At 39.5% G+C, this 23,915-nt stretch overlaps 3 protein-coding genes across 3 annotated transcripts in view; 1 reads left to right on the top strand and 2 right to left on the bottom strand.

Annotated features, from left to right (window-relative positions):
- Positions 1 to 6,926, bottom strand: part of magi3a (membrane associated guanylate kinase, WW and PDZ domain containing 3a) — a 104,389-nt gene extending 97,463 nt beyond the window's left edge. The window contains exons 1-2 of the mRNA XM_030767973.1: positions 6,760 to 6,926; positions 5,661 to 6,498 (exon numbers count right to left, since the gene is read on the bottom strand). Coding sequence (XP_030623833.1) covers positions 5,661 to 5,967 — 307 coding nt within the window. The 5' untranslated portion in view covers positions 5,968 to 6,498; positions 6,760 to 6,926. The remainder of the gene's footprint in view (positions 1 to 5,660; positions 6,499 to 6,759) is intronic.
- A 1,885-nt stretch (positions 6,927 to 8,811) lies between these two features.
- si:ch73-206d17.1 (tyrosine-protein kinase STYK1) lies at positions 8,812 to 13,063 on the top strand. Its single transcript, XM_030767994.1, has 10 exons — positions 8,812 to 8,938; positions 9,338 to 9,405; positions 9,685 to 9,834; positions 10,159 to 10,356; positions 10,887 to 11,068; positions 11,217 to 11,300; positions 11,528 to 11,745; positions 12,008 to 12,048; positions 12,336 to 12,432; positions 12,669 to 13,063. The coding sequence occupies exons 2-10, from the start codon at positions 9,360 to 9,362 to the stop codon at positions 12,850 to 12,852; spliced, it is 1,200 nt and encodes a 399-aa protein (XP_030623854.1). The 5' UTR covers positions 8,812 to 8,938; positions 9,338 to 9,359; the 3' UTR covers positions 12,853 to 13,063.
- A 1,174-nt stretch (positions 13,064 to 14,237) lies between these two features.
- tmem269 (transmembrane protein 269) lies at positions 14,238 to 21,888 on the bottom strand. Its single transcript, XM_030768013.1, has 6 exons — positions 21,864 to 21,888; positions 16,896 to 17,043; positions 16,512 to 16,609; positions 15,228 to 15,371; positions 14,782 to 14,982; positions 14,238 to 14,413 (listed from the first exon to the last, which is right to left on the bottom strand). The coding sequence occupies exons 1-6, from the start codon at positions 21,886 to 21,888 to the stop codon at positions 14,304 to 14,306; spliced, it is 726 nt and encodes a 241-aa protein (XP_030623873.1). The 3' UTR covers positions 14,238 to 14,303.
- Positions 21,889 to 23,915: the final 2,027 nt, after the last annotated feature.

The following is a 23,915-nucleotide window of genomic DNA, read 5'->3' as shown; positions in this document are numbered from 1 at the left end:
AAACAGAACCCCCACTGCTCTCTCAAACTGCCTATTTGCATTCTGAATTTGCCTTTAAATCACTCCACTTTAGTTTAGTGGAGAAGTCCAGGATGTTCTGAATTAGCAGGCCTGTCACAGAAACTGTGTGATGTTTCAGAGTAAGACGCATGGATTGAAGCGAAAGATGACAGACGCCTTTGATGACTGATTGACAAAACAGGTGAGCCCTGTTTAACGTTCAAGCATGAAATCTCTGACTGACTGTGTTTCTCTTTTAACTGGAGCATTTCCTTTTTTCTTTTGCACATTTCCCTGTTACTCTCTTTGTCTTAAAATCCTCCCCACATTTATCAGAAGATCTACGATGAAATTTCGTAACGTAGTCTATTCACTAGACATTCTTCCAAGAGGCTTCCTATGCCCGCAGTTCAACGGTGGGAAGCTGTTTCAATTCATTCTCTTTCACACTTAATTTCCACTGCAAGGTTATGGTTAAAAAAAAAATCAAATACCGACTGCTTGCAACTGGCTGTGTAACAGTTAAATCATTCCATTCCTCCTCCATTAACCGACAAAGAAACCATCCCTCATACTCCTCTCCAGCAAACTGTCACAAGATAACGGAGTATCAGAGCGAGAGGCAAGTAAGGCTTTTTTTTTTTTTTTATAGGAACCACCGTGTACACACTAACAAGGGGGTGGAGAAGGAGGTAACATCTCATCAGTTGACAATAAGAGCCTCGTCTGTTTGGCCTTATCTGGCCAGTCTGTTGACTATTAGTTTACTTTCCTGCTGGAAGGCAACACTTAAAAGTGACTGTGTGACACAGCGGTCTGCATTATTTATGTTGGCCATTTAGAAGCTGACCTCATCTTATCTCCAGGGGAATAAGTACCAAGAATGAAGCCTTTCTGGCTAAGGCCAATTAAGTGCTGCATGCTGGAATGGATGGCTGGTCCTTGTACAAGCATGCAGTCCTCAGCACTTGTCTGGTGCCTCCTGGGATGGTAACAGTCAAACACATTAATACTGCTGAGAAAGTGAGAGCTGGAGGAACCATATCCAACATTCCCTCCTAAAGAGATGTTCGCTTACTGCAGCTAAATGTTGTTCTGTTGCCTTATACAGAGCTTGCCACATTCTGTAACAGAGCAACATAATCGATGCTAAAAGACCAGTGCTGTCTTTCAGTGCGCCTGACACCCTTGGCCATAATGCATTTGCGGTCATAGAGCTGGTAACATCATGCAGTGCCCATGCATGTGTCATTCTGCACTGCTGGGAGACTTCCAATGTGAAATTCCCAAAAGACTCACCACGATTCGCATGTCGTCACTTGCGATTAAAATTTCAAATGGTACACAGAGATGTGATTTCGATGTAACCACACATTGCCGAGGGTGATGAGTGTTGGCTCACCAGTGCAGTCCTTTGCCTCTTCATGCTCATGCTTACGAGGAGGACTAATTGCCTGTGAGCGGGCGAGAGATGTTCTCTGACATGCTAAAGCTCATCCAAGGCAGAGCAGGGAGAGGAGGCGCTTTAATATTCTGAGCAGCTGCTCCTGTCTGGGGCTCCGGCGCACCCATCCACCGTTCATTCTCCTCCCAATGGATGGGCGGGCAGGGATGTGTGACAAGATTAAGGAATGAGCACAGAGAGAGGAAAGGTTGGGGTTAGGTAGGAGGGCTTAGGTGAGCGGATGTGTTGACAGGTGCGCCCAGATGGTATTCCCATGCTGACAGTTTCAGCAGGCAAAGAGAACGAAGAAAAGGAAGACAAGAGAAGAAAAACAATCAGAACTCCTCTAAGGCTGTGGGCTACATTTGGAAAAGAGGCACAGCATGGATGACCGAAGGACTTCAACTAACAGAACAAAACATGGGTGTCAAAGAAACTGAAGAGAAGAAAACTGTATACAACATGACTACGGCAACACTTCTCATAAACTTCCAGTTTCTCCATCTGAATTTACACACTCTTCTGTGTTACAACTAATAACCACTTTAGTCTGAGCTTAACTGAGCAATCTATCTTATCTGTAAAGTGATAAAGCAGCCAAATCATTTTTATCTACTTTCAGGCAATCATTTGCATGTGAACCACAAAAAAAAAACAAATCTTTTTCCTTTCTGTGTATTTCTCTGTTCAGCTGTCCATACACAGCTGTAGACTGGTACCTGGAGAACAAGGCGCTGCCACTCTCTCTCTCAGAGGGGACAAACATGATGCATCAGCACATACCTCTCGACATATAACGAGCCACCGAGGAGAGCAAGGCTGCAGAGTGCAAGACATGTTATTTTAACCAAACCCTGCATCCCACACAGTAATGACTGAGGATTAGAATCTCTTGTTCCTAATTTTTTTTCCATTCATTTGAAACACATTTGATTTTGTTAAGTTCTGCAGCAGAGGTTAGAAATTATGCTATGTTTTGGCAAGAACTTCTGGATCAAAAAAAAAGACCTTTTTAACTACTGTCTTGTAGCCACAAAGTTCTGGAAATCCATTTGACAGCTGTTTTCATGCTGAATTCAGCTTTGAGTCTGGTGGTGTTGTGTAGAGGACAGAGGGAGGAAATGATAACAGTATTAAATATGCCTCAGTTTCTTTTACAAACACACAGGTAAACATACATTCAAATCTTCTGGCAAGTATACAGCCTGATCGTGCAAAGTAGTTTTCTTTGTAAATCTGTTTTTGGAAGCTTTTTCCAGATTCACAGGAACTGGCATTGCCTACTGCAAAGTACCCTCAGGCACAATGTTGTAGGACCAAATTTATCTTTTGAAATGTAGCAAAGGGAGCTGTACAGCTGGGTTTTAACAATACCGCCATTTCCATTTGTAAGCAAAGACAGTGACTACAATAACTTAATGCATTCCACTGCAGGATTTCTAAGGGGAACAAAGGGAAACCCAGTTCCCACAAGGTTAACTTCTGTGGGACTCGAGCAGAAGCCAGGGAAAACAGTTGTTTCCCAGGCTTCACCCTAAAGTGATTCCATTTTTGTTGTTGTCTTTATAGTACTGTTCTTCATGTCACAGAGATCTGAAAACCAGTTGTACAGCATGACAGGATGTCATTTGGCACAGTATGGGTACACTGGAATTTGAGACATATTGTTCTCCTTGATACTTCTTAATTGTTCCAGAGGGATGAGAAATGGAAGTCAGAAAAAGCCTCACCATCCCAAACGGTACATTACCACTGCTGTTTTGGGGGGTTAAACAATCTCTATTCCCACATGCCTCACTCTGACCTCCTCCAGCTGACTTCTATGAAAGGACACACCACATTGACACTGGATGACCATAACAGAGCCAGAACAACTTGGCACAAATTGTCTAACACCCCATAGGCCTCTCTGGGAAACAACTCCTGAGCTCCACAGCTGTTAGTTTGGGAACAGCAGTCCAGAGGTCTCTCTAGTCTGCAGTTTACAGCTACACAATGCCCATGTAACATCTGATCAGCTGAGTCTCTGCTTAGTAACATGGGAGACTAACTCATCAATGATTTAGGCCACGTCAATTAAATACGAGGCCATTGAAGAGGTCTCTCACACACACACACACACACACACACACACACACACTCGAGGGATTCAGCAGCAGAGGTGAGAGAGTGACACAAGTTTATCTTGGCTTTAGAAAACTGCAGCTATGTTTTGTTGGAAATTCGCAGTCATGAAGACGAGGAGATATTTCCAATATCCTAATCAACATCCACAGCTTCAGGATTTCACAATTAGTGAAGATAAGAGAGGTGAGGAGGGTTCCACATTCTTAATCTTCAATAGGTGGACTTCTCCTAATAACCAACATGGATAGGTTTAAATTAGGCTAAATTAAAACAGTCACTCCACCAGCACTAAAAAAAAGTATCTTCTAGTACTTCAAAGAATGTTTTTACTTACATTCTGCTCTGTTTGTATTTGATAACACAAGTAGAGTATTCTGAAGCTAGAACTGTATTCTCACAAAGCACTAGCTGAGAGGGTTTTTCTTACGAGTGTCAACACCTCTGAGTCACTTGCTGAATCACAAACCAGTCTACTGCAGCAAACTAGGGATTAAAGTGTGTAATTGAATCAATTAGATCTGGATCCCGCTCAAGGCAACAGGCCTAGCAGCTTTAACAAACAAACTGTTCTGACAACATCTAAAAGCAACATCAGACAGAAGAACCAAAACCCTACAGAGGCACATGTTTCCGTGCACACCTGGCTCACTGCTGTGGTAACCCTTTTCCATCTGTAGTTTGGTGACCGAGGTGATGAGCATTTTGAAAATGCAATTCCTTAACTGACTGGTTAATTTTAGTTAAGTGTGTTTGCTAAGTAAAAGCTCAAGGCAAAAATGTGGTTTAAGATGGAGTGCACTCCACTGGTCCTTCCCTATCCACTTCCTACACCACTATGAGCAAGATAGGGTTAAAACAAATATTTATTCTCTGCATTGTGGAATAAGTTAAAGTTGTTTTCCTCCTGTTTTGCAGAATATGTGGACTGGCAGCAAATGAAGGCAAGAGTGGAATAGCACTGGTCTCACTCTTCTCTGTGAAGGCAAGACAGACAGAGAATGTGCACCATTTGGACTGGCACATTAAAAGAGATGGGGAGGAAGAGGAGAGGCTTGGAAAACAGACAACATCTGTGCTGACAACCAAAAGAAGATTATGTGCACCAAGTTAACTGAACTACAAGCTTAAGGAGTTTTAAGAGTTTAACTGCTGAATGGCTGAGATCTTTATGTATTCTCTTTGTGTTTTCTACTTCACCTCTGCATCATTCCCGCCTCTGGACTGTAGCAGAAATTCTGTGGAAATGAAACAGGAATGTCCACACACACACACACACACACACTGCAAGGTGCATACAGTCTGAGGAGGCCATATAAGTGTAGGTACTCTAACTAAACATAAAAATGCACGCATACACACAAACACACACTTACACCTGGATCCTAGAGGCCCAGGTCTCAGCTGCAACTGACACAGTCTATTTGCACGCGCTTCCTAATTATTTCTGTTCAGCCATATGAGTCTACCAGCCCCACAAACACTGTTCTTCTGCCCCGCCCTCCCAAAAAAAGCTACACAGTCTGTATCCCACCACTAAAGCCACAGCAGCTGACAATGACACAGCAGATCGTAATGTTTCACGAGGAGGAGTGCATGCTCAGAACGGAAAACACGCATGTAAATGTTGATCAGGAGTCAGCTGTTTTATCAACGTAACCAAGACAGCCCACGCTTGCTTGCAACATGTACAACTATATTACAGTTCCGTTGAGATAGTCCTGCTCTACTCTGTTCTATCTGGCATCCACTCTATGCTCATTCTGTGTGAAAGCACTGGAGTTTTGTATGTTTTTTTGTTTTTTCGAATCAGTTTACCAGCAATAACAGCATACAACACATTTAGGGAATAACATTTAAGTTCATTGTTTTCAGGGTACAAAAACTGTAGGATTTGAACTAGAAGTTCCATTGTCAGTCAATAACACTAAGAATGACTGATATAAATGTAGGTTCTTTGTAAGAGGAATGGGTTAAATCAGGTCAAAAACAGCTGTATATGTTTTAATTAAAGAAAGCCAGAGACCAATATCGACTTATGATTCACGTGTAATATGTCAGGTGAACCTCAGCGTAGAGATAAACAACTAACCTGGTTTTACGGTCTTTAGACGGATTGGTTCTCTAAAGTGGCGAATAACAGCCAGGGTGTCTCGGTTCGTCAGTCCGCTGACAGGCGTGCCGTTCACCTCCAGAAGCACGTCGCCAGGACCCGGCAACCTACCGACGTGACATACAATCACGTCTGATAATACCTGTCCCAGGTACGGGAACTCTCCGAGCTCTGCTCCACCACCTATCTCCAAAACGGAGCTCAGTTCTCCGGTGTTACCCCAAGAGACAGCACACTCCTGGACTTTACCGGACCAGTGTTTCTTCTTTTTCAGTGTTTTAGACATGGTTGATTCCTTTTGTACAGCTCTGGAGATGTCCGATAATCGTCGTTGGTTGTGACGTTTTTCCTTTTTTTTTTTTTTTTTTTTTGTTAAAAGGTAAATCCTATTGCGGAGAATGTGCAGTGATGCGACCCCTGCGTAGAAACAATTTGTTCTCACCAGTAGTTTGGAATCCCATTTCTTGGTAAGTCAATGATGCTTTTACAGTTTGGAGGACACATTACCCCCTGCAAATACTCCAGACACTTGACAAAACGAATTCAAGGCTACCCGTGGCGGCCGTTCTAGAGGAGGATGGAAGTACAGTGCTGAATTCGTTCTTGCGTTCTAGCGAGTGAGGAAACTCGATGAGGATGGTTCACACCGGGAAGTCTTGTTCCAAACTAACGAAATTATTTCACCTTAGCTGGAAAGATGGACTGCTCCATCATATGAGTGCTCGAAGTGCTGTTTTCATCCAAATTAAGCAATAGCACGATCTCAGGGAAAATGCCTTTCCAGTGTAATCCAATTTTTCAGGGTAAGCAGACACTCCTGTTTAAAAGAGAGCACGATACAAGAGTGTACTGAGACATCGACAAGATTCAAACCACTATTTCAAACTAAACAATATTAGGAAATCTACATGAATTGCCAATCGTTATACTGATAATTCGGAAAACAAACTCCAAATCCGCTCCAGTGTTCCCTGTCTAGCCTACTCCAGGACAAATCCACTGGTTGGCAACTTGGGTTTCGCGCACCTGCTCCAATGACATCAGCAACAACATTCCTTGTAAACGAGGAACAACATACCTGGTTCACACGATTGTTGCAGTCTATTTGATGAATATCCGCGCAAATCTGATGACCCTCCGTTATCAATGACCCAACATTAATGTATCAGATATTGCTGGACAGTTCACTTCGACATTCAGTCCTTTCCAGCTCTAGCAGACAGAGAGCTGGCTACGTTCTCACAGTCATTTCGTGCGACATGATCCTACAACTTTTTAGTAACGTTCACCTTGTTGGTTGTACCAAGGGATAGCTAACCGACAGTGATTGTCGTACTTGGTCACCAATAGGGAAAAGGAATCCAACTAAACTATTTCTTAATGGCCAATAGTGAAAACTGGGCGGGTCTTCCGTGAAGGTTGTTACCCTGTAACGCTAAACACTAACGCGACAATATTAACTCATTGTATGCGGGACGGACGCAGGTCAGAGAACTTCAGAAACAACGAGCAATGTAGTTTAATGTATATACGTCTTTGACTCATGCCATTCAGTGTTATCGAAATATAGTGTAATTGTTAGTCTAAATTAAATCCTATGCTGAGAAGTTTAAGGTCCATTGAGGGCTCAGTTTTGTGCCAATTCACTGAACAATGACGACAAAGTAGTATAGAATTATTTAATAAATAACATTCAAATAATTAGGGGGGCAACCAGGGTCAGTCAACTTAAACGCGGAAAACAGGTGAATAACAGTTTCATTTAAGCGGACATTCCAAGGACAACAGGCGAATTTATGAAACAAACAGCCCAATTTAGTGTGGTCAACTTTATGTGTATAGCCTACCTCTATTTTTATAGCTCTTGTTGAAAAGACGCATCCCAGCATAATCAATGTACATCAGCATTAAAAGAAGATCGCAGGGAAGTTATATGCACTTAGGAGCTTTCCTGTCAAATTCATACCAACAGTGTCATCTTGTGGACCGACAATGCAAATACAACTCTCTCTCTCACTCTGCGTTGGAGTTTTGATTGTCGATGATAAACAGTAATGAACTGCTTCCGAAAAATTATACCGACATACCTGAGTTGCAGTCATGCTTTTCAACAGTTATTACAATTGCCAGATATATAACAGTTGCTACTTGAATCAGGTCAAGTTATTTTTAGTTGTATGGAATTGCTCTTACCATCAATATTTCTCTACACAATACATTTGAGGGTCATTGTTCAACTACGGTACATTTTCCGACCCTGGAAGAAATAAGAAACACGCACAAACACACACACACACACACACACACACACACACACACACAAATAAATATATTTATGTATTGTAATATTTCTTCACATTTTCTCGTATTTTTCATAAAAAGAACCCCTGTCCCTTGAGTTCACTGTCATTTCCACCACACAGTACAAAACAGAGTTCTGGGATCATGTTTTAGGGCTTGTATACTTGGTAACCATAGCAAGAGCCACTCAACAGGGGAACACATGGCTGGAGAAAAGAGTGACCTCCATAGGGGGTAATAAAAAGAGGAAACATCAAGGTAAGTATGAGTTAAATTGAGAGTATGTTTATTTGGTGTCATTTACAAACGGGTCATATTTCATATGAATGCGAAAACAGCTGGACCAGTTTAATTTAATATTGTGTATTTTGTTTCATAATTAATGCTAACTCTAAAACTGACATTAGCAGGCTAACATATTATTACACATTAAAAGAAATATGACAAAATATAATTTCCACAACAGGAAATGATGATTTCCTCTTAATGTTAGAATGAAATATATATTATTTAACAAAATCACCACAGCCACTATCAGGATGTGTTTCTACACAGAGTGGATGCATTTTTATTTAAAAAAAAAATAAAAAAGTTAGATTTTCTAAAATTTCCCAGACCAAAATGGACCATAGTTGAGGAATCACCCTTGAACTCTCTTTTCACTGACAGGAAATGTACTAATGGTCATAGTGCACAAATTTTCCTTTACTCAGTTAGCTGTAGTGTTAGCTTTGTGAATGTCAAAAAGGTAAATAAGCCGTACATGACGGTTGAACATGTGCTTATTTCAGTTAATGAATAACAGAGATAAGGTGTTCAACAGCCATCCAGATGGTCATCGCTCTCAAAGGCAAGACAAAAGTCAGCATGTAGGGGTACACAGGCGGAGGTTTCCCACTTTCCAATTCCGAGTCAAAAACAGCGGTTCATTTTCATTTGCAAACGAATTGTGTGAGGTAGGGCTATTATCTTTTTACAGGCAGGTAAATGAGTTGCACCTGAGTTGTCCGTAATACGGGGTTTGAGCTGCGAACCGTTAATTTTGCATGTCAGTTTTAGCTTGCCACGTTTTCAGTGCTAACTACACTACCTACCATGTATATACCATGCACAAGATATCAGAGTTATTAAAACGAAAAGGCTCTTCCGTCTTCCTTACAAAATTTTTTTCATTTTTTTTCCCTTTGGCTTCTCGTTGATCCAGGTGACATAATGTTTGTGAGACAGGTCTGAAAAATGTTCAAAATGTATATATTGTTGTTGTTTTTGTTTTTTCTTTAATGAGTCACTTCGGTAGGCTTCCCAATGTTTGATATTCTCTTCTTTAATTCTGCCAAAATATCCCTATAACTCAGACGTGGGAAATGCTTGACCTTCATGGCTGTACAGCTCCAGTGCAACAACACATCAAACCCTCTCTGTGGTACGTGGGCAAGTCATTCACATTATAAAGTATCCTCAGTTATTCAGTCACTTTTAAATAAAGCTACAGGTGTGTCTGTAAAATGAATAAATGTCAAAAACAATATCAAATGTCAGAATAACCCAAATTCACAGGAAAGCTGACACCCGTTGTGAATCTCTCTTCCAGTGGCGAAAATACAGAATGTCATGTCCTATTGAAAACAGATCAATAAGTTCTAATTTTGTGACTGTTAATGATATGGCTGTCGACTTTCTTTTCTCTGTGTGTACACATCAGATGAAGAGGGATCAGGTCAACTGGCCGTTATCCTCATACCCTCCCTCCTGGCTCTCAGCACGGCCATGGTTGTTTCTTTGATACTGTGGAGCTTCTTGTATAAGAGATCAAAGTGTCGGGAAACCACTGCCTGTGCTCAAAGCAGAACTGGTAAAATAAACATTCATTTCTGAGAACTTGTTTTTGTTTTTTTTTTTTGTTTTTTTTAGAAACACAAGGTCTTTGACCTGGTTTAGAGAGACTCCAACAGGTCTTTCAGAACATAGAAACACATATTAATTGCCGTCTTGGTTAGTCTCAGAATTGAAACTTGGTTATTCTCAGATTTGGTACTTTTTTCCATTTTTCCATATAATGTAACTCCTTTGAGCACTCAGCGTATAACTCGTTGAATATTAAGTTCTGTATTCTCAGTAGGTGGAACGCTCCGCTTTTCATAGACTATGACCGTGTTTTAAATTTGCTGTTCCCCAGGCCAGGAGGCTTTGTCCTTCAGCACTGTTTCAGGGACACTGTTTCCTGGGCAGGAAGCCTTGGGCTCATGGGAGATCCCTGATCACTGTGTTCTGGAGAAGGTGGAGTTCCTACGGCTGGGACGTTATGGACCTGTTTGCAAAGGCCTGCTGAGAAGACACGGCATCTCCGTTGCTGTTCTCATTAAGACACTTAGAGGTTTATTTAATTTTTAAAAATGCATTCAGGCAGCCTTATATACCATGAGAAATGAGAATCCCATATGCTAAATTAGCCTAAACTGAGTGATTACTTAATATAGAGCATAACTATGCTCTAGGTTTGTTTCACCCTCTTTTGGCTGGCCCTGTGAAGTCATTCATTCTGTATGAATGACTGAATTAGTTTTGTCAAAGAGCAATAGTCCTGTTTGTACAGAGGATATGGATTGAAGAAAGAAACTACCTCAATTTTGAAGGAAGACAAAATGAGGAGAGATCATAAATCAAGCATAAACAAATGCTCAGTAAAGCCAACGAGAGACAGTAACCTTAATTGGAGAGAAACGTTTTCAAAATTTTCCCACTTGTGCTACATGAGGCACAACTCAGTATGGGCTACTAGAAGCCACCAGTGGGGGGTATAGTAGCCCAGAACTGTGTTTAGCATAAATGTGGAGTTATTATGAACAAGAAATGTCCTCTGCTGAATGTTAATTAAGACTGGTGTGTTGGTTTTACTTTTTCCAGATTGCTCAAACCAGCAAGAGGCTAAAGAGTTTGTGGCCTTAGCCCACTTTTATGCAACAGTGTGTAAACATGAGAACCTGGTGCAAATCCTTTACTGCCAGACACAGCGAGTGCCCATGTATATGGTTTTGGAGGCCTACAGCCCAGGAAACCTCCTGCATTTTCTCTGGAGTTTGCGAAATGTGAGACTCTATATGATAACATACTAGCTATTAGTGCTGTATAAAATGTTTTAACCAGGATCTGTGGGAAGAACCTGTGTGACTTTAAAGTGTAAACTGTAAAACTGTAACTCTCATTATGTTCCTCATTTTGTTTCTTGTCCCGCAGGAGGAATCTGGGATGTTGAATGATTTACAGCCCTTTTCAGAGAAGTCTGTGTATTTTGTTGCTAGGCAAATTGTGTCTGGTCTGGTAAGTCGTAATTCAGATCTTGAGCTGTCTAAATGCAGTCTAGACCATCAAAACTTTATATGATGTTCTCACGCACAAAACACAGTCCAACAATGTAAACATGCTCCTCTAATTATTTTGAGGAAATATAAAAATCAGACACACCTTTTTGGGTTTACCAATGTCATTCAATGTTTATCTCTGCGTAGACTCAGTGACCAAGGTTCGGGTGGTCTCTTCTCTCCCAGGACTATTTGCTGTCAGAACATAGGCTGATACACGGCAATGTAGCTGCCAGAAACATCCTGATTGGACCAGGCCTCAGTGTGAAAGTCTCTGGGTTGGATGTGGCATTTGAAACCCGGCAGAGGGGCAAGGCGGTGAAGCAGTTGGCAGCCAAGGTGCCCCTTAAATGGCAGGCACCAGAGAGAATTATGCGGCGTTCTATGACGGACAGAAGTGATGTGTATGTCTGTGTGTCATGGGTCCTATATCTAATATGACCAGACCTATCTGTCAGTAGTTTCAATTTTAGAAAATCGGTGATCTCACATTTGGGCTGAAGTTTTCTTCCTTTCACTCTTTTGTTCTTATGGCTTCTTCCTGTTTTCAGTTGTAGTGCTGAACCTGTAGTTGAATGGGGCTAATTTATAATAATTCTACAGAATGGATTATTGTGATGTATTGTTCATTCAGACGTTTTTTCTTTTTTTTTTTTCTTTTTTCAGTTGGTCTTTTGGAATCCTCCTCTATGAACTCATTACCTTAGGTAGGGCACATTTTCAGTGCTCAGTGGGCAAAATATTCCTGATTCATGTTGTGACGCTAGGTTTCTTTATCCCCTGTTCTAACTATCTGGACTGACTTTTACTGATCATTTCATTTTCACATGTTCATTTTATTTCATTCTGTGAAATAAAGGCATTTTTTGATATTATCGGAACTGGGGATGGGGGCAGTGTACAGTTGTTAGGGGAATTGGAGCTATATTATTTTAGATTGGAGTGATTCAGTTCAGTCTATATCCAAACTACAGTGTCATTTTCTGTTTTATAGGCTCCCCCCCATACCCAGATCTGGAGCCACTAGATGTGTTTCCCCAACTTCAGAAAGCTTATCGAATGAAAAGACCCCCAGACTGCGGTGTGCCCCTGTGAGTCAAAACAAAGCTAGTTGTTTGAGTAACAACACCAAAATCTATTTTTTTATTTTATGGTATTTATTTAATTATTTTCCTTTTTCTCATTGTCTACTTTTGTCTTGATGTGACAACAATAGTCGCAATTATCAGTGTGCTTAAGCATCCAAAATTACACTACTTCGTAACTAATGGTGTCATGCTCCAGCTTTCTAACTGTGCCTGCTGTCCCCCTTTGGTGGCTCTGACAGATATGACCTTATGAAGTACTGTTGGATGTGGAACTTCAAAGACAGGCCTGTCTTCTCTACCGTTGTCAAACTGCTGGAGTCATACGCGTACTTGGCTGAGACAAAACCCCTCCGTGCAATGGATCACATGGATGTATCAGAGTATGAAAAGAAAGCAGGACTTTCTCCCTTAACATCCGACTGACTGTGGTATATTCAGCATAGATTTTTCAGCATACACTCAGATGACATACCCTCAGTGGAAACATGAATATAGATATGACATTGTCCACATTGTCTAGAGATCAGTCTAAGCCTTGAGGTATTTTTAAAGCATTTTTCTTTAACAAACTTCTTTGAGTCTTCTGTCAAAATAGCAAGAATGGAAATATCTATCTCTCTCTCTCTCTCTCTCTCTCTCTCTCTCTCTATATATATATATATATATATATATATATATATATATATATACTGTATATATCAATAAAGTGGTAACAACAAGTGGAGCGTATATAACACATTATAATTATATCAACCTTTCCAGTGAAACCTGTTAACAGCACATAGGAAAAAAACAGTGGAAGATCATTCCTTTAAACATTCACTAGCATGTTCCAGATTCCAGAAAGAGGGAGGGAGGAAGCAGCACCCCTTAAAACAGGAGTCAGTGCACAGAGAAATCTAGCAAAACATTTTGGCAGGTTTTTTTCCCCCTCAGATGAGAGAAACTGACTAAAAAATTGAGCCTGCAACACCCCTTTTTGAAAAGGGCACTGGGGGGACAGAAACTCTTATCATTCAAACATACATCAGGTATTTAATAAACCAAGTATAATTATAGCGTATACCTTTTCATACTGCACGTATATACTGAAATGTTACAGGTTTTGTCGTTGTAGTAAAAACCTCCAAGTAAATACACAGCTCATCAGGGAACTGGTAGTACAAACACATGGAAGTAAATGCCAATTTTGACCCTTAAAATTCCTATGAGGATCCTTTCAAACATCTTCTAAGGCCAAATCTCACTCGTCATCTATACTCAGAGGCCAGTTGCTGTAAATATGTACAATACAAACTCGTGATATAATTTCTCATTTTAAAAATCAAATATATCCACAAAAAAATAGTCATGTCCACAGCAAATTGGCTATCCTCGAAGTCTTTGACAAACTCTGCTTTGAGTCAGTGTAGTTTGACTGTTTCAGTTTTGATTCATATCTTGAGCCACCGTCACAGATTTCAAAGGCGTCTTCCCTCGTTGTTTGAATGGACAGCTTTCAAAGGCACAGCTGTTAATCATTTACTGAAACTACATAACATTATGAATGAGGCAGCCTGCAAAAAGAAAAAAACCTTTCCCATTTCTCATCCTCAACAGTGAAAAAAACAAACAAACAAGTATGTCAACATTTACAAGGTCTTTTAGCCTGAAGCCTCTGGTCGTCTACTTCAGACCTCAAAGTTCATCATTTAAAAACAAAACAAACGACATAAAGATAAAATACAGCATACAGGGTTTTTTTTTTTTCAGTTTCTGAGACCGAGCGTGGTTTGATTCTCCATGGCGACAAGCAGCAGAAAGTTTTTTGCGGCCGGACAGCCCTCTCTCAGGCCGAGAGAGTCAGTGTTTCGAATAAAGGCCACAAGAGGATCTTATACTTTACGACTCCACAAGGCTGTAGGAAACAAAGTGTAGGATACTGACCACAGCAAGTAGTACACACATGCAGGAGGGAATGAGGAACAGAAAACCATGATGATTCCTGCAAAAAAAGTCAAGAAATAAAAATATTTAATAATCTAAGCATCCAAAATGTGTGTATAGTATGATGAATCATATCTTTGTGATGTTAAGGACTGTCTTTTTGAAATTTGAGTTATTGGTTTATTTGACATTAGGGGGTGCTCTTCACTGCAAATTCAGAAAAAAAAAACAAGTTAAAAACTCACACAAACAGTCAAAACTAGATTTAGAAAAGCTGGCTCTTGGGGGAATAAAAGCACAACTTCTCATATTATGTATCCCACATCTTCAAAACAGCCAAAATTTGACTTTAGATGACACCCTACACTTATTACCACACACAATCCACTACACCTAATGGTAGACATGGCATTTGAATTGGTGTACCTCCAGCGTAGACAGCCTTCTTCCAGGCCTGGCTCTCCAACACGCGGTCATGGGGGTAGAAACTTTGGCTTACCATGAACAGAATCATGGCCACAGCAGTAACCCTCAGTACTGCCATGTTCCCTCCTGACAGCAGAGAGACGCAGGCTAGAATGGCAGACGAGTAGATGCAGGGCAAACCACGATACATGAATGGAATGCCTGAGGACAACAATAAACACAGCTCAGCTTTCTACTCAAAACTTCTAAAGCAGCAGAAAGTTTTTCCTTTATTATTAGTTTAAAGATGATCTTATGACTGTTCTGTTTGTACATCTGTTCTGTTTTATCTTAAAAATCAGTCATAAAGCCAGAGATTCAGAAACTCCCACACATGGGAAATTGATCGGGACTTTTGTGACAGTGCCTTTATTTTATTAGGAAATTTTAAAACATCACTTCCTCACCACTGGAAAAGAAGCAGAGACGAACAAACACTGATAGGACATAACACATGCAGAGAATGTTGTCCAGCAGGGATGGAGTCCTTAGCAGCAGTGATGTTGCAATTCCAAATGTTGTGAAATCAGCAAAATCATCAAGTTTGGCACCTACAGTACAGACAAATCGTTTCAAAAAACACGAAATCGTTAATATATTTACTTCAGTTACTGATAAAAACAGTCTTTTACAGATATTACATATTTCTCATGGTGTCACCTATATGGTCCAGAATATACGTATTACAGATATTTCTCAGTGAGATCATTAACAAAGCATTCTCTCTTTGAATAGGACTGATTTTTACCTGTCCTACTGACAATGCTAACAGTTTGCACACATTCTTGAGTGAATGTGAGGCCGTGCAAATGAAAAAAGTGGTGGAAATATTCACAGTCAGCCAAAAACGCTTGCCATCATCCATTGTAAACAACATTCCCAAATGCTGGGCCCTCTTTATCCTGAGCAGGGGAGGGGGTCACGTTTTTCGTTGAGCTGTGAACATGCTCCGATTCGGCTATGGGCCTGGACAAGCGGGATGGAATTCCATGCCCATGACCATGGTCAAGCATTCAAGCAATGCTAGATATGCCGGTAGCCCAAAGCATCAGGATAAACCAGACAATCAGAGCGTGATCCCTCTCGAATTAGACTGCTAAATCAGAAAATGATTGTTCGGTTGACAAAAATGATGCAGGGGAAAAGGGATGGCTAAACAACACCTACAAGCAAAGGGCTCTGCAGAAAAACACAGTGGGCAGTACAAAGAAGCTGAAGTGGACTGAGTGACTGGGCATTGTGGGGGCCAAAGGCAAACTATTTCAAGCAGTCAGGCGGACGTGACTGTCCGCACACACTTGCACGGCTTCCCACCGATTTCACTCCAGGCTGACTCACAGAGAGCTCTGGTTGAGACAGATGCAGAGGGGACAGACTCACTTCTCTGCACTTAACACAATGTCAAATAAATGTTTTGATCAAAAAGTAGTTCAAAAGAAAAGCGTAATGAACATCAGCTGTGAAAGAGGTTTATAATACAAATCCTCCACTAAATGAAAGTAAATATGACTGCAGGAAAATAATTTGTCTCTCTTGACCTGTATTGTAAGTGCTTAGTCTAAAGATTTTTTAATCCGAGTTTACCAGTGTTTTGTGTATAACATGGAGGAAATTGCAAACACAATCTGTGCTAATGGTGAACTTCACCCCCCACACTTTTCCAGCTCAGCCTCTGGCCACACTTCACTCACCAAGAGCAGAGCATGCATCCAGTCGCCTAGCAACTGCTCCATCTGCCAAATCCAGCAGGTAACCAATTAGAACCAGCCAGCAGGCTGCATACTGGTGGCTGCAAAAACAAGAGTGAATAACGTAACAAGATGATCAGAGTTCGGGGAAAAGACTTGAAGACTGTAGAAGACTTTTTTTCCTTAACATGACATTACATTCACCTTTTTTTGCAGGCAAAAGTGTTTCACAGCTAAGTAGACATTCCTGGAATAGTTTAATCATTCACAGCTACAGATGATACCCATGTACCATTCACAGATACAAAGTACTATCTGGGTATATTTCAGTCTAAGCAAAACTATTCAACGAATTTAAGCAAATGCACTGGACAATAAATGACTCACCCGTTCAGGCTGCAGAGTATTGAGGCCATCCCCATAACCATGTTAGCCACAGACAAGGCGTTGGCCGCATTTTTACGAGCAAACTCTTTAAACTGCACCCAGGTGGCCTTTTCATTCAGGAAAAGCTTATTGGTGCACTGTAAAAAGCCTGAGATGAAACAATAAGTTTATATTAGACAGTGGCTACCATTTCAAGGTCACCTTCCTGTTATGAAACATCGGGTGCAGATGTGTCAAGTGAGTAAGAAACTACTCTGACTCCAGATGAACAATGTAAATATGATCTGTCATGCTTCATATTTGATATCTACTTACCTAGTACCTAATAAAAGATCCAATTTTAGTGACAATAAATATCAAATCTCAAATAGTATTCAATAGATGAACATGTCTAAATAAATTCTGGATGCATTGCCTTATAAAGTGGTTTGATCAGTTTGTAGTCACTGACCACTGCTATGAAAAACACTTGATGCAAAAGGCCAAATCCAACTGATTTTTCATCATTTTCTTCTCCTCTGAGACTGTCCATATTGAGACTGAGATAGTTTTAGCAAAAAAGAAAAAAATAAAGCCAAACCAATGACAGGCCATCGTGTTAACATTCTCATAAAGAAAGTGAGGACAGAGACAACCCTCATATATATATATATATATATATATATATATATACACACACACACACAATATGTCTTCACTGTAATATTTGTATGTGTATATATATATATATATATATATATATATATATATCTTTGCCTCACCATGCAAATGTCGGTAAACAGAGCTGTTTAACAGAGACAGCAGTACATCAGCTAACTGATGACCATATGAAAATAGTTTGATTGTGTCTGTGCGTATGTGTATGTGAGCCTGTGAGTGTGTCAGGGAAGCTTAATAATTTAACTAATTAAACTGTCGTTGAAACAGTAATTGTCATAAAAAAGTAGGAAAAAAATCCTTCAGGGCGTCATTCGAATTGAGGGTCTTTACTTCGATTAAAAGTACAAATTGGAAAATGAAGAAGACTAAAACACTTCTATGAAAAATCTTAAAAATAGACTTTAAAAAAATATGTGGTCAGGACCTAAAGCATAAACTGTGTTAAACAATTTATTAAGAAAAACAGAGAAGGAGCTGTTTTATATGTAGCTTAATCATTGTGTTACCCATTAGACATGTAAAGACATATGAAACATCTACAACATTGCATTATTCAGTAACAAATAACAGGTGGAATGCCCTAAACTGCACAGATACACAGGTTACTGTAGTATGGGATAGTAAAAACAATTCTAAAGTGGTAAGGACTAATAAAGCACTTGAGAAAAAGCATGGACTTACCCACTTTTACGAACATGGATGACTCACTCTATGATTAAAATTCAATCCAGTCTCAGAGTAAAGCACTTGCGTAACAAAACAACGCATCATCAGCTAACCACGAACGGTTTACGACTGTTGCCTTACAAATGTAGTGAGTTTTAAATAAAGAGACATGCTAGAGAATAAAGAGCTGTGAATGGGGGAGGTGAGGTATTAAAACATATGTTTAGACGACACATATCGATCCCCCACACAGCCATTAGACGACAAATCTGATATCCAGTGACCTGGAAAAAGTCTAAACACGTATGAGGCAAAACTCAAAAAGCTGTTTCACCATCAGTACTGTTCACTGAATACATTTTTTAAAAAAGCATGTCCATCATTTTAAGTTTTAGTATAATACAGTGCAAACTGCTAACCGACAGCAGATTTGAGCACACTAACTATGAGGCTAAAATCTTTAAATTGAGAGAGGTTATCATTGTCCAATTACTGCAAAGTCAACTTATAGTTTTAGCTTTAGCTTTAACCATCTGATCTCACATTTCATTATACCCTTTTTTTTATGGAGTGACACTGATATTAGGGAAAAATGTTAGGTGTATAATGCTGAATACTGTTCCTACCACACCGTGCATTCATTTTGCCTATTTGTGAAATATAAAGATTGTAAATGTGAGATGCATTACAGTGTTATTTAAGTCAAACCACATAAAGCATAAAAATCCGATTTCCAAAGCCAATCACCTTGATCCACCATGCTCTTTACAGGATCAATAATTAAACGCAGAAAGAGTCTAATACATCCCAGTTGAAAACATTTGGAAAACGACACAGGCTAGCCTTGCTCAGCAGGCAAATTTCATGCAATTCTCCAAGTGCAGGCTGGTTTTGCCCCCGAAATGCTGCAAAGGTTTTTAATGAAGATACACAAAGAGTGCTTTGTCCTGAAGTGAATGAGTGGGTATACAGTGTGAATCAAGATCTCACAGAGAGATTGGATGTTAGTTTTTTTTTGCCAGAAGTTCACAGAAAGCATTGTCTTTGTGAAAACTCAAGTTGAAACAAACCAAGTAGGAAAGCAGGAGGCCATTACATATGAATGTATTTTTTGTTTTCCAAAAACTTCATTGTAGAAATATTAATACTATAATTTTCTTTCTTTTTTTTTTACAAACACAATGCAGTTGGTTTGAAAATTACCTGGGGAAATGTATTTATCACAAGCAGATTTTTCCTACAGCTCATTACATGGCAGAATAGACATAGTTAATACATTCTTCCAAGAAGTGCAGTCTTCCTTATGTACAAAAGGGGGACGGCATGCAAGGACACATGCAATATTGTTAACTTTTAAACAAAAGGGCAATTAGCTAAAGGTAGACAGTAATACAGTAAACTCAGTGACATTCTCTGAAAAAACAAAAACAAAAAACAAAACAAAAACAAAAAGCTAGCTTCTTTGATTTGAACTGCCTATGTGTTTTACGCAGATATCAAAAAGAGTTTTAAGTTTTCCTACGATTGCGTTTTGCAACCTGAACGTCACGCGATTCCAAAGCCAGCCGAATTCAAGTGACTCTTCATCTGAAAGAAAACAACCAATGAGATACAGCACATGCCAGCACCACAATATTCAGGAAAGTGCTCAATCTATCATACATGGTTTTAACTTGTTCTCTTTAAAATTCATTAAAAGGAAGTATCTCTCCACATAGTGTCTCTTGCTATATCACCAACTTACACATCAAATCAGACTGTTTCACTAGAACATTAAATACATGTTCAGCAAGAAAAATATGACTGACAACTGTTAGTTTTCTTTTAAGCAATATAACAACATAAAATAAGAAAGATACCTCACTTGGGAGCAATGCTCATGGACATTACGATACTTGAGCTGTACTTGACAACAGCTTGAACATGATTGCTGCAAACAGATTTTTTTATCATTAATAATTGAAGGCATTCCTGCCAACCATAAACCTTGTAGAAATATGTTCGCAGACACTGATCTTGTTCTTGCTGAAAACTAAACAGGGAGGAATTTCATGAAATAAGCTGAGTAACATCTACATAAGATAAAAATGATCCTGCTTCTTGTATACTTCTTGTATTTTCATTTTCATTTTCATTTTGGGGGGGGGGGGGGGGGGGGGGGGGGCTGGAATTCCAACTAAACTAAATAAAGATTCATGAAATTCCCCTCTGAGCTGACAATAAGTATGACATTTATGATAAGAATGTTATGACTGTTGTAAAAATTTACATTGGTAGTGATACATAGCAAGAGACCTGTAGTAACGTGGAACTCTAAGACTGCTAAAGCAAGAACCACCACTAAACTATAATCCCTTTCTGTGCGAGAGGTGCTAATTAAAGAAACTTTAAAACCCTATCTTCTTCTACAAACAGTAAATTTCAAAAACAAACAAACGTGAATGTTTTATGCGAATCACACATCAAATTTTTGGGATAAAACTATTCAGAATGAAAAGAAGGTTTTGACTGCATTTCAGCACTGCCTCCACAACAGCAAATGACACCACTGAAGTGCAGTCAAAATGTTGATACAAAACAGACTGAGCTCATTAAATACCTTTTGAAATGATTTTTAACTAAATTAATCTAATATACACTGTTACATTCAATTATTACAAGATCCATTTGAAAAGAGGAAGTAATTATTTTCAGCGGAAATGTCCTCGTGAATGCATTCAACCGGCAAAATGTTAAACATTTACACTGTTATCAGCTTAAATGCAGTTAAATGCTACTAAAATGGGAAGGTTAAACTGATAAAAACAAACATTATCTATTAGAAACATTCATTTGCAGAGTAGAAAACAAGTCTCCTCTGGGCAGAATCCCTGCTCTGGTGGCTGTGCACTGTGGATTAAAGTTCATCTGCATTTCTGGAAAACTGCCTAATGAGACTGGATCATGAAAGTTTAAGTTGTGTAAATGCGCTACAGAGCTACCTGGAAACGGCCGTGGGCAAAGAGCAAAGTGTTTCCACAACTGGGCAATAATGGAATGGCTGTTTTGGGGGGGGGGGTTTAACCCTTTCTATATTGACAAAAGATTTTCTTAATTGGTTTTAACTGTTAAAATCTATGGAAAAAAAAGATTTCAAAATCAAGAGTCTTTTCAGCAGAGTATGTGATGATGTCAGTGTTGTGGGAAAAGCACAATGCCATGGGTTTATGTAATATAAAAATTTCCACTTCTTTTAACCAAACTAGTTAATGGCTAACAAAATGTTTTCCGAAGAAGAAAGATAAAAAAGGCATATGTCTTGTCACAGTTTGATGTCTGCCTATGATTAAATGAAATCTGAAGTTTGGATATGTCTTCCACACACGTTGGTGTTCACACTAGCATGTTGCCGTCTGCCAGTGTGAACCCCCTTTGCAATGACAGCAACAGTGCCAACAAATCCCTGTTTAGCTGTGTAGTTTGTTTTTCAGACAGTCTTTTAAAAATGAGTAAATAAAAATAAAAACAAAACAAACAGCCAAGTAATAACAAAGAACCAGCCAATCAAATAGATGTGCCTCCTAAGACACACATAGTAAAAATCTAAGACACAGCCTCATATTTTATACGTTAGGTTGAAGTATGAAGATAGAGAGTGCATACCGGAGGAGGGAGTCAGCAGGATCATTGTCGTCTGATGGTTTCTACACACAGCACTGGAGCTGAAACCAGGAGCACCAACACAATCAAAATCATAAGACTCGTTCTCCACATCCTCACACTCACATACTCTCAACATACAGTGTATTGCTGAAATATGTTCTGTGCTCTAAGGTCAAACATCTGCATACAATGTTATGTGCATTACAATGTTGTAGTGATTTCTGTTTTCTTTTCTCCCAAACTTCTTATTTCATATGTTCATGTGAAGTAACTTTAAAGAGTCACTGAACTATTCATCTGAAATTTACAATTAAGATGTTATGTAGCATGTCACTGTTGCCAGTTGTTGTTATTAATGCAGTCTATGTTTATTTGGTGTGATTCGATTTATTCAACATAATCAGTTAACATTCGTCCTTGAAAACTTAATTTAAAAACAAATTCTTTCATGCTCATCCGTGTGGATGGTGGCACAGAAAGACATGTCATCTCTATTTTGAGAAAGTGCGCAATGAAACTGGATGGATCTATTTGGCGGCAGCTCACATGTTAGGTAAGAGATCTAAAAGACAATTATCTTTCTCATTGTTTAACCGGATTATCTCTGGTCAGCCCGAAGTCCGATTTAGGGCTTTTGAGCTTGTCGTAAAAAATCTAGAGGTGCCATATTTCAAAATCGAATGCTCATTAAAAAGCACTTTGAAATTAATTTCGTGAGTTGTGAATAGCCTCCATTTGATTACAACTCTGAATAATTAAACACCAAACATCCACGGCGACAACGATCTAGGCTGATATACAGAAGCAGTCACACAATCTAAGTCAAAGTGCGTCAGCTGTTTTAAGGTGATACCTCGCATAAAACAAGTCCAGAGCGCGGTGCATAGTTATACTGTACTTCCGTTGTGTACTGCATAGAGAACGAATGCTAGTCATTACAGTAATATCTGCACCAACATTACTCTAATTCTGAGGATAGCTGACTTGACGCTACAAGCGTCGAATAGATGCATCTCACGCCGTACGGCGTTTGGACGCGACAGCCTCTGTGGTACCCCAAGGTCCTCAGATTCTCCTCAGGACCAGAGGCAGCTGTTATCTGATACTCTACTCTTGGCTGCACTCCGCTCCACATTTAACGCAGCGCGATCAACATAGCCTATACTATCACATCAGGCTGCAGTCGCAACATATATGTATATATATATATATATATTAAACTCTTTGACTCTTTGGGGAAAAAAATATTGTTATATGATGTTCGCCAAAAAATGAGAACAAATGTAGATTGATGGGAAAGTGACACTAGATTAAAAGTAACCTAAAAATATCAACAACTTCTTAACGACATTGCGATAACTAGGTGCCATCTAACTTACCTGCAAGGGCATTCAGATATCTCAGACGAATTAATCTATTATTAAGCAGATCACACTTCTGCAGGTGGGCTTGATTCTTTTCCAGTATATTCCTCTCAGGTACTGCTCTCACTCATACACTCAAATAACGTGAATGGCCGTAATAATTACACTGATGACATTTAGGTGTTAACGGAACCTGTCGCAGACAACTATACAAATGTTTCGTTCACTTGTCTTTATAAAGCCAAACAGGGATTCGCTGGAATATTCCACCGGAAATTACGTTCATCTTTCTAGGTTTTTCCAACAGCGCAGCAGCCCTGACCATATCACTGTACGAGAAGCGTTCAGCCCTTAGCCTTGGATTTGACTGCCTGGTAAATGGTGCATCACGTGGCCCAAGCGTACGACTGAATGGAATTATGAAACGGCAGGCTAGTTAATAACGAGAAATTGTACGTTTCTTCAAAGTGCGATGTTTGACCGCACTGTATCATAATGTGTCCTGTCTAAACACATTGCTATGCTGCTACTTTAGTTTGCCTATAATAAACAAAATTTCAGAACGCTGAGGCAATTCGTTCATACGAGACATTTCATTCACACATTACGATGTACACGTGCTCCGCGTAAAATTTTTTCCAGTCCTGAGCGCTGTTCGATTTAAAAACAGTTGTAGTCATACCGAATT

Source organism: Chanos chanos, chromosome 3, assembly GCF_902362185.1.
Source record: "Chanos chanos chromosome 3, fChaCha1.1, whole genome shotgun sequence".
NCBI classification, from domain to species: domain Eukaryota; kingdom Metazoa; phylum Chordata; class Actinopteri; order Gonorynchiformes; family Chanidae; genus Chanos; species Chanos chanos.
This window is presented reverse-complemented; position numbering and strand designations above follow the sequence as displayed.